A 15,333-nucleotide genomic window follows, 5' to 3' on the forward strand; every position below is an offset into this window, starting at 1 on the left:
CATTTCTTCTGCCTTAATCTTGCGCCATTCGGAAAGAAGTGGCCGGCGTGGAGTGATGCAGTGGAAGCACGTGCCTTTGGGCAGATTACATTGTGCACAACATGTTTGCTTTCATTAATTTTCTACGAATCCGGCCCTCATTTGGCTCGAACTGTTGGCCTCTTTCGTGTTATTTTTACGTTTTCTGAGAAAAGCGGACTCCCCGTTGCCCACTGTGTCACGCATTCGGAACGTGTGGGCTCTCAATTGATTCATGCTGCGAAACATCCGGACAAATTAATTTAATACCAACCCGATGCTGCATACCATCATAATCGCAACTTTTCCGTTCATCCACGATCTATTGTTTCCACGGTTTTTCCTCCCGCGGGTATCTGACCCTTTTTGGCTTCCGGTGGGCAAAGCAAATCTTCGTACGTGGAAGTAAAACTTTGCCCCACACGCCATGGGAGTAAATATTCATCTTTCCGTTCCCGACCGTACAGAGCGGTCATATTTGGTTATCTACTTTCGACGCAAGTGTTCTTTATTGATTCTTTTCTATCCAAGCGCTGGCCCTCATAAATATTTATACATATTTTAATCCTTCCTTTAGCAGCAACTCTGTGGATATTGCTGCACCATTATTATTGATATTGCTGTGCACTATTACGGCTTAAATTATGTTAAAATTAAGGAAAGGAACTTATAAAACGGACAACCAGTCGTAGTTAATGTAACAGCCTTTTTAAATAAATCAATTTATTTGGTTTTCAATTTTGTGCCACCTTTGGTGTCAGTCTTCGGAAAGAGCAAGACCCAAAGCAGAATCCAGCAGGGAATGAAGATGAGCGATACCAAATCGAACAGCCAGTTTCCGTAGATCTGCTCAGAAGAAAGAACCATGTTTATAGTGCGATTCGTAACTGTAAATGTACTTGTTTGTTAGCATACCATGGAATCGACAATGGAGTACGTTAATGCGTCCATGGTGGCCACAAGAGCTTTTCCCAGTACAGGTTTCAGTGCCAACTCGGGAAATAGGCTCCACGTTAGACCCAGTAGCACCAGGTACAGCACCGTCATCGGGTGAAGCAGCAGGCAACAGAACCATGATAGTCTGCAATTGAACCGAAGGGATAGTAAAGGAACAGTCAGCACGCGACTAACGTAAACTACTTACAATCTCGATGTGGACGCAAATGTAGGTCGCAGTAGAATGATAAATGGTACCAACGCTACCGACAGTAGAAAGGCGAGTGAAAAGTTTAGCATTCCAACGGCCAGCAGTACGGTGCCCAGCTCCAGCAAAACGGCCACCTGTAGCGCATCGGTGTTGATCGGTGTGAGCGAGCAAAACGCGGGCAAGGTGACGGCAATCGTCGAAACGGTCACAAACAGGGTGAAGAATCCGAACTGCGTAGCTAGATCGGCCTGGTGCAAATATTGATTGATGGGCGTGCTGTTGGGCAAATACATGGCCAACGCTCCAATAGAGTGCGCCACAAGAAGCACAAGACCGACCGAGAAGTAACCGATGTCCGTCTTGGGTTTCTCCTTCACCTCCGTTTCGCCCTCCGCTGGGTCATCGTCGGAGTAGTAGATCGCAAGGTAGTGAATGAACGCTTTTATCAACAACGAGCCGGCCATCAGAGCCAAGCTTGGCATGTAATCACCGATCGACACAAACCGATCGTTCGCTGCGAGAATGTAGAAGAAGAAACTCTGATGAAAGCGTTCCAGCAGATTGTTCAAACTGCGACTAATGCCCTCGATAATGCGCAGCATCGAACCGACTTCTTGGTTCTGGGCATGCGGCTTATCACGCTTCACCGCTTCCAGCGTCAGTGCTTCGATGCCGTACTTGTGGAAGAGCCCATGGTTTCCGGTCGGGACACCGCTCGCTTGTGAGAACACCATCGACAAGAGGTTGTACAGTTTGTCCTGGTAACGGTACGACCGTTTTGGATTCACCGAGCTTTGCTTGTACCCGGCAACGATCCCATTCTTCGACGACAGCTTCTGCACCAGGTTGTGCAAATCCAAGTTCGGCAACTGTCCGTTTAGTCCTTCGATTTTCAAATTGATGTGACTAATGTCCAGCCCTTGCACTTCCAAATTGATGGCCGCCTGAATGGAGCCGGCTCGGGCCCGTAGCGAACCGGAGTCCAGTATCCGTGGGCCATCTTCGGCACCGTGGTACGCCTCAAGCCAAGCTTGCATTCCCAGCTGCTCCTGTTCGGTGACCAGAAATATTATGTCCTTTGCCCAGTACTTCTTTTTGCGGGCAAAGTCAGCAAACGCCAGCATTAGTGGCACACCCGCGGCAACATCCGTGTGAACCGTTTCCGGCGGTCGATAAGGAACGCTGATAACGATCGATTCCGTCGACGCAATGCGAGGCGCTCGAAGGATTCCAAACACGTTTTCTCCTGTGAAACGCTACAATACAAATGGAAATAGCTTAGTATGTACCGTAAAAGATTGAACCCTGTTTCACTTACCTTGCCACCACCGAACGGATAATTCAGCGTAAAGTTGTGTGTATGCGTTTCCAATCCAAACCGCCGCATCTTGGCCAGTAACCACGGATAAGGGATTCCCTTTGGGTAATTTTCGCGTTCCCTTTGTAGCTCGCCGGCGAGCGATTTCACTAGCGTCACCGTTTCCATGTCCAGCTCCGAGTTGACCAGTCCCGGCAAAAGGGCATTCTCCGAGAAGTAGGTCGCGGAACTGAAGTTATTGTCCGGCAGGGCACAGAAAAAGCCAACGCCCAGCAGATACAACAACAGACAGATCAATGTGTTGTATCTCACCAACTTTCGGCAGTATTTGGCTTTTTGCGAGATCGACGGGTTGGTTAATAAACCCATTATGTTAATTTTATTTCCACAATAATGCTATTTCAAAGAGTATTTTCACAAAAAACCGAAAAAGACAAGTTTGTTGTGATGTTTTGTAGCCGGCTGTCACGCTATCATCCCTTCGGAAACATGCTGCGTTACGAAGCGTTACCATGCCGTAACGCTAGTCCGCAGTTTGACGTTCCGTTTTGCTTTTAAAAGCAACGGTCGAAATTTGTGAAATTGAGCTTTTGTTGTTTGTTGTGAAATTGGAGCTTGTTGCAAAAATGTTTCCTGCTCTGCAAGAGTGTATCCAAAAGACACAGGACAATCTGTACCTTGGTTTCATCTCCACTGACCAGACTGGACTTCCGTGGCTCGATGTTGAGTATAAAACGTTGTGAACGAAGTGCTTAAAATTAACGACATTCTCCTTTCCCAGTCCATCTGCGCCAATCTACAGCAGTTGCTACGCATCGTGCACAAATACCTCATCTTCGAGAGCCACGGCAACGTCGGAACATTGGAAACATGTTTCCTGTGCATCTCGCAGATAGTAACGTGTATCCGGTGGCTAGAGAAAACCATCACGATGGAACAAAACCCAGCCGAAAAGACCGGTAAACGACAGCCACTGCCACAGTCGAGGCAATGTTTTCTCGATCGAATCATCTGGTGCCTGGAGCAACTAAAAACGACCCTGGAATCTGGTGGCGGCCCAACCGAGAGTGTGACCGAATCAAACTTTGTCACCTACCTCGACCTGGCCCTCAGCCTCGTGGGTCCGCTGACGGTGGCCAGCGAAGAGGAGTACTCCGAGGGGGAGTACGATACAGCGTATCGCTCCGTGATTGTCGAGAGCGGACGGATCCGATCGGTCCTCGAGGCACTGATTTCACAGACGTTCGGATTCTGCAACGTGCTTCCGGAGGAAGATCGCAAACGTGTCACCTGCTGCTGCCAGAAGGTTCTTCGCGAGTGCGCGGCAATGGAGCGTGCTGCACCCAGCGAGACGGGTTCTAGTGACAAGAAGCTCTGCGCCAGCGTACTGGAAGCGGCCATCTATCAACTTGAGACGCGCGTGAATGAATGTCTGTTGCGGTTGGTGTACGAAACCTTCGGGGACACCGATCGACGGCTGCTGGCCGAACTCCGGAAGCGGATTAGCAGCACCACCGACGAGGACGAGATGGAAGAGCTAACGAAACCGTTCGATAACTACGTGGATCGACTAATGCAGATCGGTCTGTTTGCCATCTCGTATGCCGACGACCTAAAAGTTTCGTCCGCTATCCGCAGTGCTTTAGCTTCGATCGAAGCACTCGATTCGTACCTCATTCCGTCGCTGTATCTAAAGTCGGACAACAGCACAACGTTGCTGGAGGAACACTGGCTAGACGAATCGGCCAACCTCGGGCGGCTTGTTAACGCGGTGGTCGATACGAGCGCCTTCGCCTTATCGTTGATCGAACTATTGGATTCCGCGATCGATACCCTCGAAAAGGGGTACGATCCTGCCCAAGGGTTGGAAATGGTGCAAAAGGCCGCGATATTTTTACAGCATTTAGAAGAAACCATCCCCGAAACGAAACTTCAAGAAGAACCGCTTAAGCAACCGTATACCGGTTACCGCACGATGACACTAGAGTGCCGGGCGATCGTAGAACGAACCCAGGAAGACCCGACGATAGATACGAGCCGTGTAATCAAACGTTTTCGGGTGCTCTTGGGTAAGCTGCGCAAGATACAAGCCCTCGCAAACAGCAAAGCAGCCAATACCAAGCCTGTCCCGCAAAAGGACAACTGTCGCGAGCAAAAGAATACCGAGGCTTCTCCGGTGGGAAAGGAAATTGAAGAAAGCGTACGCGGATTGTTCTCGGCCAACCAGATCCGGATGTCCTCCACCAACATACTGTACCGTAGTCGACGCGGAGAACCGACCAAGTGTAGGTTGGAGCCTGTCTCGCTGCTAGAAATCAACACGTTCACCGATATTATCAAACACCGCCAGATGCTCGCTGCATCGTCTCCCGAAAAAGGATCGTTACAGAGAAAAACCCCGAGAAGTAGGAAACGAACCGTGGTTTCAAAATCATGCGCGATCGCTGATCGAATGATTTCATTTTCACAGGAAACAGCCTCCGAGTGGCAATCTTCAAAAAGCAGCAACGCTTACAGACAGCAGAGATGTATGAAAGCATCAAGGGTGATATCGATCTGCAGATTACAGGTTCGTTTCGGTTGGCTGTGGCCACACAGGTCACTGGTTCCGTACAGCTCTCTGATGTTTTTATTGCAGAAATTCTCGATGAGCTTACCGATCTTTCCGGCACGTTCACCAAGACCCCTCCGGAGACGCCAATGCCGGTGGAAGATCCATCAAAGACCCTCATTCGAAAGTCTATCACGAACGAAGAGATAGCTATTGAGGATGGTCACAAAATAAGAATAAATATCTTTACGGAGCTTTAGTGTGTATCGGAACTATCATCACATATTTTAATCACGATCACTTTATAGAGTAACAATAAAATAATAGACTGCACAAAATTGTATAAAACTGAAGTCTTTTTATTCGCACAATTTGCTTAAGAAATGGGCGGGCATGGAAGGGACCCGCTTCTTCGCTATGATGTCACAAAAACGGAGCATAATATTTACAACGATGGAATGTCGCGTGTTTTTGGGGACTATCGATGAAACCACAGCAAATGCCGCCACAAACGGTCGGCAGCATTCGCGGGGAGCACCATTAAATATGAATCGTTAAAAAGACATCTAAACGTACGTAAGAAGCACAGCTCTATTCCGGTCACTACAAGCGATACTACTTGAGCAAAATTAGACTACAATAAATCTCTGTGCAATCTTCTCTGTTCGTTGCGCTCGCGTTTGTACGATAAAATGCATTAAGAAACCTCTTAGAAAACGTGCCGCAGCGTTGCGCTATGAAGAGAAAAGAACACTTATCTATCCAGCACCAGCCGACGGCAGCACCTGGTTGCCGGGTCCACTGGTCCGGCGTGTTTCACGATTGATTGCCAATGATTCACTACTACTGTCTACTAATGGCGTTTTTGGTGACCCGACTCGACTCCGCGCAGCAAAGAGTCCCCGCGATTCGAGTCCGCGTGGCCTAAAATATAGTGGTTGTGCCCGTATGGGTAAGAGAGCACTTTGCGGTTCAACTTCTATAAAGTGTATAAAATTGAGTTACCACTCCTTATCACACATCGTTTCTCGTGTTGCCGATTTTATCTACAATCGCGCTGGATTCGTCGCGAACAATCTTATCGACTACCGAAGAACATGAACTAATAAGAAATTAACCATTTGTAGGGTGTGTCTAACGTCCACACTCCGTTTTGGTTGGGAAATGTTGCAGGAAATCTTTTTTGGATGCCGCCGCTAACGCACGGACTGAAAACTCTCGCAAGCGAACGAATCCGGTTCGTAGGGGGACCACCGAGGATCATCGCTTTCCTAGTCGATCGCTGCTATAGTTGGTATAATAGTGGCCACTCGTCCGTCCTGCGACCCTACAGCAGGTTGTTGTAGAAGACGTACAGTAGCAGGTAGAAGACGGTGATCCGCAACGTACGTTCGCTTGCGACTAACCATCATGCGTGGGCACCGTTGGTGCTAGTGGTACAGCCAGCGGTGCTACTACTTATTCCACTCCACCGATTGTAGCCCAACCCCGGTGGACTCGTGGCCACGGTGACCAACGGCGGAGGAGGCGTTGCCGTCGGCGGCGGCATCAGCTGCCGGGCCAGAGAGGAATGTGCTCGATAGAAGCGCAAATAGTGGACGTAGCCTTCATCGTCCATCGTCAGGAATTTGCTAAAGTCCCGGTTCACTATCAGGCGCCTCGAGCGCCCTACCAGCTTGATGCACGATAGCAGGTGCGGTTTGTCGGAGGAGCCACGCTTGTCGCACCAAGGGGCCGACTCCTCGAAGCGATCGCCGAAGATGAAGCGCTGCTGCCCCGGACTGCCGTAGAGGGGCGTCGAATATCCGGAATGGTTGCTACCGGTCGAGCGACGGCTAATGTCGATGGCACTCGGTGACATGCAATCACTACCGCCGCTGGTGTTTGGGAGGACTTTGCGGGCCGAAAAACGCCCCGAAAGCCGCGCCGACGAGGTGCTCTTGCGGGGCTGATTGTTGTACACGTAGTCGACGCTCCAGAACACGATCTGCTCCCCAACGCTGGCCAGTATGTGCGGGGCACCGGGTTCGGCCCAGTTGCTAAAGTACAGCGCGGTCACCGGGAAGGTGTGCGACTCCAGGACAGCCAGCTGCCGGTTCAACTCCAACAGGTGTAGCACAATGCGCCCATCGTGGCAACCGATGGCAAGGAACTCCGCATCCGACGATACGGTACAGCTGCAGATCACCTCGTTGTTGCGCCGACCGGCGCTCGGTTTGATGGTCAGCAGCTCGTCGAACGGTGCCAGATCGGACGTTTCAATGGCCGCCTGCGGAAGCCCCAGGTGGTACACGATACCGTCCGACGTGCAGAGGATGAGGGCGGACGAGCGGACTGACTGATGGTACGAGGAAGCCCCGTACGATCGTTCGATCTCCTTTTGTACTAACTCTAGTTTCTGCATTTCCATGTCATAAATCTGTTTTGAAACGGGAAACGAAAAGGAAAAAGGATGCATTAGTCATGCTTTCATGGGCAGGGAACAGTGGCTCTAACTCTAACCTGAATGGAGCAGCGATCACCGATCAGCAGTAGGAACCGGTCGTACAGCAGGTAGCAGTGCCGTATCGTATCGGTAAGCTCAAGCTGCACGCGCTCATCAACAAACACCAGGCAGCAGGACTTTCCACTCACAACCACAACCTCCGACACCGTCCCCAGCTCCGACACGCACCGAAAGCACTCGAGATACTCCACCTGCGTCTCGAGAGCGGCCAATTCTTCCACCTCCGAGTCACTGCGCCACGAGGACAGCCTTAAAAGCTTGCCATTTTCCAGCCCCAAGTAGTACGCAGACTGGGCCTTGAGTAGCTGCGTGACCGGTGCGTTGACTTTCTCGTTCTGGAACGAAAGCTCGTGTCCACTACCCACCTCGGCATCTGTGTCGGCCAATTGCATTTGCTGCAGGGTACAGTGGCGATCGATCGTGTTTAGCAGGACTGACGCTTCGCCAGCGCCATCGTCGAGGTTGGCGTGAAACACGGTGGTACCCTCGAGCTGGTACTGACTGCTCACGACTTGATTGCCCGACGCCAGCGATATGCTGTAAAGGTTCATCGCGTTGCCACCGTCCTTTGCCGTTGACACGAGCAGCACGTGCAGCATGCTCGGGTCCATCAGCAGCACGTCGAGATCGATGATCGAGTGGCTAATGTTCATACGACGGATCTCCGTCTGCTGGCCAATGTCGATGATGGAGACGCCACGCTCCGTCCCAAGCACCACGTAGCGCAAATCCTCCGTCAGGACGCTGCACGTGTTGTCCCCGTTGTGGTTATCGTACACCACGATCGGTGCCATGATCGACGGTTTCATCGAGCGCAACCGGATCTGGTGCGTATTCACGAACAGCAGCTGATCGCCGAGCTGATGGACGGTGAGGACCCGCGGTTCTTCAAACTTCGCCTCCACGCTGGTGGACATCATGTTGAAGATAAGACCCACTGGTACACCGTTATCGATCGCGAGAAACAGGCAACGGCGCACGGCTCCACTCGCCCGGCCGCTGGTCTCCTTCAGCGGCAGCAAGCAGTAGGCACTCCGGATCTGGGTCGGATACTTGATGTCGGCCTTGTCCGTGCGAAACACTGACGTGTACACCTTGTACACACACAGCACACCGTCCTCGCTGATCGCGATCAGTTCCGTGTGGTTGTCCTGCCGCAGCACGCAGAAGCTGCTAAATCCGCTCGCCGCCTTGAGCGTCATTTCGGCTTCGCGCGAAATCCCGTTCGGCTGGCGATAATCCGGACTGTCGGGCACGTTCTTGGTCGACCACACCTTGATCGTTCCTCGCCTGTTCAGAGCTACCAAAAAGTGGTTGATCTTCTGTATGTCGACGATCTGATCACCGTCGCAGTCCTTAAACGTCACCGGTGGTATGTTGTAGAACACGGACAGGTTGACCAGCTGAATATCGTTGTTGGCCAGCGACACAAAGACGTGCTCCGAGTCCAGGAACCGCACCTTCAACGGACGGTTGCACAGCTTCACCACCGACGTCTGCAAACAGTGAGCCCTGTGGGGGGACAAGAGAGCGTGAAATACCGATCAGATTAACTACAGATCATCCGGACCAGCTTTCAACACTTACACATCACGGAACCAGACGCGGTTTCGGAACTTCTCCACCTGCCGCTCGGCCATCAGTGCGATTTCGCCGGGGAAGTTGAGCGCCCGCTGCAACAACCGTGCGTCGTCTGACAGCAGACACTCGCCCCCCGTCAGGAAATCGATCAACGTGTCAATCAGCGAGTCCTTGTCTTCCAGCTGAGGGAAAATGTGATCCTGATACTTGCGCAGATCGCCTACCGTATTGGCCAGCCCGGCAATGCGCAGCTTCTGCTCCAGGAACCCGAAGTCCTGGTACAGCTGCTCGAACAGATCGTACTCCCGCGCCTCATCGATGTGGTACCCGATGTAGAAGTGGAAGTAGTCATCGTTCGGAAACTCGTTTATCAACTCCAGCTCTCGACGATGGGCCAACTTTTCGCGAATGCTTAGGAAGGGAAGGGATTAAACAAAAATCGGCGTTGAAGAATGACCAAGACACAGACCGCATGGCTGACGGATGTTAATCTTCCAGGTGTATTAGTCAGAGGTGGATTCTCACTGAATTTTTGCAAACAGTGTACCGGATGTATCGGGGTGTGTGTGTGTGTGTGTGTGTGTTCGGATTAGGAACAAGCGTGCATACCTATAGCTCTCTAGCAGACGGCGATGAAGGTTTAATATGCCCGCGTTCGGTGGATGTTTGATCTCGTTATAACAAATGTATTGCATCATATAAAACAACTTATTCTTACAGACGCGCTTCTCCAGCAGTCCGCGGCGCTCCAGCTTCGACACGATACTCTCGGTGGTTTCCTTGTCCTTCTGCCAGTACATCTCCAGCACCTGATAAAACAAAAGTACACGGCGTGCGTCAGTGTGTGTGGTTGTGTGAGTAGTGACAAGACGGGACGAGAATTCGACAGGAGTTGTTCGTTGTTAGTTGGTGGGACTAGCGATTCGACCGACAGTGTTAGTACCAAAGGAGGGTGCCAAGCGGAATAGAAGTAAACATTACACGCAACGACAGCGGAACATTGTCCCGGAAGATGACCAGATCCCGGAAGCACTGCTGTTCCTCCTCGCTGAACTGGCTGAGCGTGCTGGCGATCGTGCTGGCGATCTTCTTCGACTTTTCGTACTTGAAGAACTTGACGTTCTCGACGTGCTGCTCCCAGTTGATCGGTACCTCGCACCGGCTCTCCTCGCTCATGCGCAGTGCGATCAGGTTGACCAGAAACGGGTTGCCCTGGCAGTCGCGGTGGATGATGTGCGCCTCGTCCGGCAGCATTGCTTTCTTCTTCTTCAGCACCCGAGCGAACAGCTCCAGACTTTCCGTCTCGGTGAAGCCCTTCGGTAGCTCGACGACGAACCGCTCCGTTTCGCTGACCGTCTGCACCACGTCGTTGTTGCTCGAGATGACGACCGTTTTGCACTTGAAATCAAAGTCCCGGATCAGCTTCGGATCGCGCACGTGCGCCAACACCAGCAGGCCCTCGGCGAACTTCTTGTCGAACTTCCGCACGAACGTGCGCTTCCAGTAGTCGATCATGTTCGACGGGTAGCTGTAGTTGATGCCCCGGTCGTCCTGCTTGTCCGCGTCCCCGAACTGTACCGACAGCTTCTCCAGCATCTCCAGCACCGCTTCCTGCGTGTTGCAGTACGCCAGGTCGAGGTAAAAGATGCTGTAGTTCATCTGCTTCACGATCGTGTAGTCCTCGCACGCCTGGCACACCAGCGACTGCTTGCCCGTGCCGATTTTGCCGATGATGAAAAGGTAGCGCTGCTCGGACGCACCGTGCCGCAGCGACATCAGGTGTTTGTGTATGATCCACCGTTGATCCTTACGGTACACACTGATCGAGTCGTGCGACGGGATGGACGTTTCGTTCCGGTACGAGAGGTACCGCTTGTACTCCAGGTTGTCCTTGTTGCGCGTCTTCTCCCACAGCTCCACGATCCAGTCGTAGTACCGGCGCAGCGCGTCCATGAACCGCGCCACAATCTGCGGATCGTGCGTCTGTTTGTATTCGAGCAGAATGAACATCAGGTCTAGCCGGAAGTTGTCACTCTGTTCGTGCCGGATGTCCTCGCACTCTTTGGCAGTGAGCACGCGGTGGTCCATCATCTCCTGCTCCACGTCGTAAAAGTCGAGATCGGCCAGCTGCGAGCGCAGCGTTTGTAGGCACAGGAGATCATTCATCGTGATTTAAAGCTCGTTACCGGTTGGCAGTGTGCTACCGAAAAAAGGGAGAGACAACAAAGACACACGTTAAGGACATTTTTATTGTTGATCGTTTCCGCCCACCCAAAATGATGTATTTAATTCAAATAAATTGATCAATCCAATATACCAGGTCTAAAATCGGAAAATGAGATTCGTTTCAAAGAAACCACTTGTTTATGGCATTGAAATTATAAACTCTATTTTATTCAAGGTATGTGCGATCGCTAGCTGAACATTTCTTCCATCTCTCTGGTAATTTGTGGATGCCTAGAGAATTCTTCGTTTCTTGAAGCAAACCTATTAGTCATCAAATTTAAGACTTCCTCCTAAGAATCGAAATGCTGTTCAGCCAATGCGTGTCCCATCGATGAAAATAAATGATAATCGGAAGGGGCCAAGTCTGGTTAATACAGCCGAAAGGGTAGCAGCTCCCAGCCAACTGCTTTGATTGAATCTTGAAGCAGTTTTGCTTTGTTTCCAGGCGAATTGTCGTAGAGCAAAATTACCTTACTTTATTACCTTACCCATTTTCCAATCTTCTGGATCTTTCTCAGAACCTTCAACCGCAGGGATATGGCGTATTGACACAAATTTAACTGATCCGCGAATTAAACCATCCCAAGCGCTGCGATCTTCCAAGAACATGATCGTCGTAAGCTTCGACAAGCATTTGATGCGATTCTGTAGCAGTTTCCTTCACCAGGTAGCAGAACCAAAGATGTCCGCATTTCGAACTTTTCAGACACAAAAGTGGGCATGTCCAAACACCCCTAAACGTAAGTTGCCGTTTAAAAGATCTTTCGTTTTAAGATGAAATCCTTTGTCAGATATCAAAACAAGCTAATGTTGACAAAAAAGCATAATTAGGAGAACCAAATTGACAGCTAGAGACATCTTTTTACACAATCGATCATTTTCGACTTTTGGACCTGGTAATATGTGAATCTGATGCAATTAGATTCATCGATTAATTTCCAAGCGAGCGTCACTAGCAAAGTTGATATGGGTCCTCATACTGTCGGAGCCGCGCCTTATCAGCTCACCTGCGCCGCGAACCTCCTCGAATGCGAATTCTCTACGATTAAAATCTCACCATTAGTCACCCCACCATCACACAGCGCCATCAGATGCACAATGCGCGGTGGGCTCACTCAGCTCAGAAGTAGAAAAGAGGTGGTAAATGGTAAAAAGAAGCGAAGCTATAAAATTATCAAAAGACACGTACGACCTGGCTCTATGTAAAAGGGGGCACCGACAAATGGTCGTCACTACCGGACACCGGGCCGCTCCGGATCCGAAGGGCCCATCATGCCATGCGAAACAGGTTTGGCGGCCATTTGGAGTGTGAGATGGTGTCTTTGGATGATCGGGCGCAGCGGAAAGCGATAAAGGCAAGTGTGTGCTGCAGTTCGCCGCGGTTCGGTCAGCGCGAAGTGTGTTCTCCGTTTTACGAGGGGCTCGCGTTCGTCACAGAGCATACAGAAAATGCTGATAGATTTATGCCGCTGCCGAAGAGCCACTCGTGCCTCTGCCTGCCTGCCTCGATGCACGCCACGTACTTCAAAAGCACGCACTGGAGCAAACAATCGAGAGTACAGGAACACACTTCCCACTCAACTTAGTCGGAAGAAGAAGGTGTGCTTTGTTTGCATCTGCGGCTTAAACGGACAGCGCATAGCTTGGAGAGTGTAATAAACATCGATCGTATTGCACTGACGGTAGCTAGCCACTGGCCGGGGGAGAGCCCGCGGACAATGGCATGACTCATGCCGCTTTTCAACGATTCGTTGCAGCATAATGTATGCAGACAGTCGTGGATCGTGGAATGCACAAGATGGCGATTCGATCGTTGGCGATTGGAGGTCACATTCAGCGCATTCACGACACCCAGTCATTTTTTTTGTTGGTGGCGGTTAATTACCATCAAACAAGATCCCGGCGATGCATCCCGTACCAGATGGCGTTTCCTGTCGAAGGTAATCATTTTTCTGTCCATTTTGGGACACACTGACGTGACGTGATTTCATTTCGGGTTTATTTTATTCATTCCGTTCCACTAGACACACCAGACAGCTAGCTGGCGATCGGTGGAACGCGTTCCTCGAGGATCCCACAGACAGAGGAACCGCGGTTCGTCAACAGCGGGGCAAACATATCAACAGGCTATTTTAAGACGGGTACTAGAAAAAAAAACGCCTTCAATTCCATGTTGCAGTGAAGCAAGACCGCACACACAGACCAACGTTTATCCTTCAAAACTGTGCTCCCCCCAAGCAGCTGTTGCGCGCGTGTTGCGTATGAGAGCGCGTTGCGCTTATCTGATCGACATGTCGTTGATTTAAAGAACCAAACCACAAGCGGCGCGATAACGCGAACGTGGCAACGAACGATGCGTTTGTCCGTTTATCTTGCTTCTTCCTCACAACCCAATATGTTGCTTCGACATATTAATGGCGATCGCAAAACCGAAGGTGGCCAGGGTGATAAAAATAGCTGATCCCATCATCATCAGGAATCACACCACCACGACCGGAGGAGCCACCATTTTATGTTTTTAAACTGTTCCGCGGACACCACACGGAACAGGAACACCACGCTGTCTCTCTCTCTCTGCCACTCTCTTGGATACACCTGATTTGCATGTTTTGTCTGGCGGCGATCAGCCCCACCACCGATCGTCACAGCATTATTAGCACCTTCTTACGCTCACGTACGCATTCCTTCGGGGGGGGAGAATTTCGTCGGGAGACCAATGATGCGTAAGACCGCGAGCGCGAAAAGTTCGCGGTTTATTGACCCCAAGATGCGAGACGATCACGAGAGACCCACCTCGGCTCGGGAGGAGGATGTCCGTGAAATGGGTAGAACAACCTTCAGAGCGCACCGATCGCTATGGACCGAATATGGAAGTTATGGAACCGTGTGTGTACACTCTCAACGTGACCGAATTCCTCGCTTACCGCTTGCAGGACACGCTGGACACGGCCGCGCGCCGCGGTTGAATGGATTTGGCTGGCGGCCGCCTTTGGCCGGTAGAATTAAAACACCGATATGTTGCACTGTCCGGGCCACTAGGTCACCGCAGTCATGACACAGACTGGCACTCCCCTTAAACAGCAATTCCCAGTGTCGCCGACGCTACCGAAACGGAATAACACGCGCTGCCGCCGCCGCCGTCGCGGATAAAGAGACGTTTGTGCTCGATCGCCACAGCCGCAAGACACATCCCTTTTAAGGGGGGAAATTAAAGATTGTCACTCCGTCCGCTGCCGGCGCTGCAGCAGAATGTGCAGCTGCAAAAATGCAGTCGTTATGTTGCGGCCGCTGCTGCTGCCGTTGCTGTTGCTCTGCTATATTTGTACAAAATGGCAAAGTGACACAAGAGGTAGAGAGCGAAAAAACGGAATACGGCTCCACACTCAAGCGCAACTCAAAACCCGGCTCCGATCACCCAACACAGCGCGCAGCACGCACGCGATCCTTCACGCGTTCCTCTGCCGTCGAGAGGTCTATCAGTCCCGTACCGCGGACCCGCGGATTGGCCCCCTCTAATGCTTCGTGCACTGCACACATACACACACACCCGCGGCTCGTCCGATGATCTTCGCCACACAAAGCTGTGTCCTAGAGTTCTTGGACTTCTTAGCCTTCGTTCACCAATCGATTGTCTTCTTAACAGTTTTAATTACTTTTATCATTGCACAATCGTCACGGAAAAAAGACGGAACCGGAACACTAGAGGAACGGAGCCTTTAAATGCTATAATCGTGCCACCGATGCTGTTGACGCATCCACCACGAACGACGTTTGAAACTGAACTGTGTTTGTCGAGAGGTCCACCAATGCGGCAAGCGAGAGAGAGAGAGAGCCCGCAGGCCCGCGCCATGACGACGTCTTGAGCTTTGATAGGTTAAGTCTCGCCACAAAACTGGTTTAAGCCCCCCCGACATTGGGTCTCTCGCTCTCCCACTGTCGAGCGGTCTCTCTCTCTAGATCTCTCGTGGCTCGCGGAACGCAAGAGT

General features: G+C 51.2%; 3 protein-coding genes across 3 annotated transcripts; 1 reads left to right on the top strand and 2 right to left on the bottom strand.

The window, feature by feature from the left end:
* Window positions 1–741: 741 nt before the first annotated feature.
* LOC128267839 (glycosylphosphatidylinositol anchor attachment 1 protein) lies at window positions 742–2,856 on the bottom strand. The gene is made up of 4 exons (XM_053004786.1): window positions 2,484–2,856; window positions 1,163–2,421; window positions 934–1,099; window positions 742–864 (listed from the first exon to the last, which is right to left on the bottom strand). Exons 1-4 carry the CDS (start codon window positions 2,850–2,852, stop codon window positions 742–744), a joined length of 1,917 nt encoding a protein of 638 aa, XP_052860746.1. The 5' UTR covers window positions 2,853–2,856.
* Window positions 2,857–3,109: 253 nt separating this feature from the next.
* On the top strand, window positions 3,110–5,294 carry LOC128268067 (serendipity locus protein alpha-like). Its single transcript, XM_053005076.1, has 4 exons — window positions 3,110–3,205; window positions 3,265–4,888; window positions 4,954–5,052; window positions 5,122–5,294. Exons 1-4 carry the CDS (start codon window positions 3,110–3,112, stop codon window positions 5,292–5,294), a joined length of 1,992 nt encoding a protein of 663 aa, XP_052861036.1.
* Window positions 5,295–5,425: 131 nt separating this feature from the next.
* LOC128277900 (uncharacterized) lies at window positions 5,426–13,350 on the bottom strand. The gene is made up of 6 exons (XM_053016503.1): window positions 13,233–13,350; window positions 10,103–11,321; window positions 9,731–9,930; window positions 9,128–9,532; window positions 7,537–9,052; window positions 5,426–7,453 (listed from the first exon to the last, which is right to left on the bottom strand). Exons 2-6 carry the CDS (start codon window positions 11,285–11,287, stop codon window positions 6,443–6,445), a joined length of 4,317 nt encoding a protein of 1,438 aa, XP_052872463.1. The 5' UTR covers window positions 11,288–11,321; window positions 13,233–13,350; the 3' UTR covers window positions 5,426–6,442.
* Between the last annotated feature and the right edge of the window lie 1,983 nt (window positions 13,351–15,333).

The sequence above is a fragment of the Anopheles cruzii genome, chromosome 2, assembly GCF_943734635.1.
Source record: "Anopheles cruzii chromosome 2, idAnoCruzAS_RS32_06, whole genome shotgun sequence".
NCBI classification, from domain to species: Eukaryota; Metazoa; Arthropoda; class Insecta; order Diptera; family Culicidae; genus Anopheles; species Anopheles cruzii.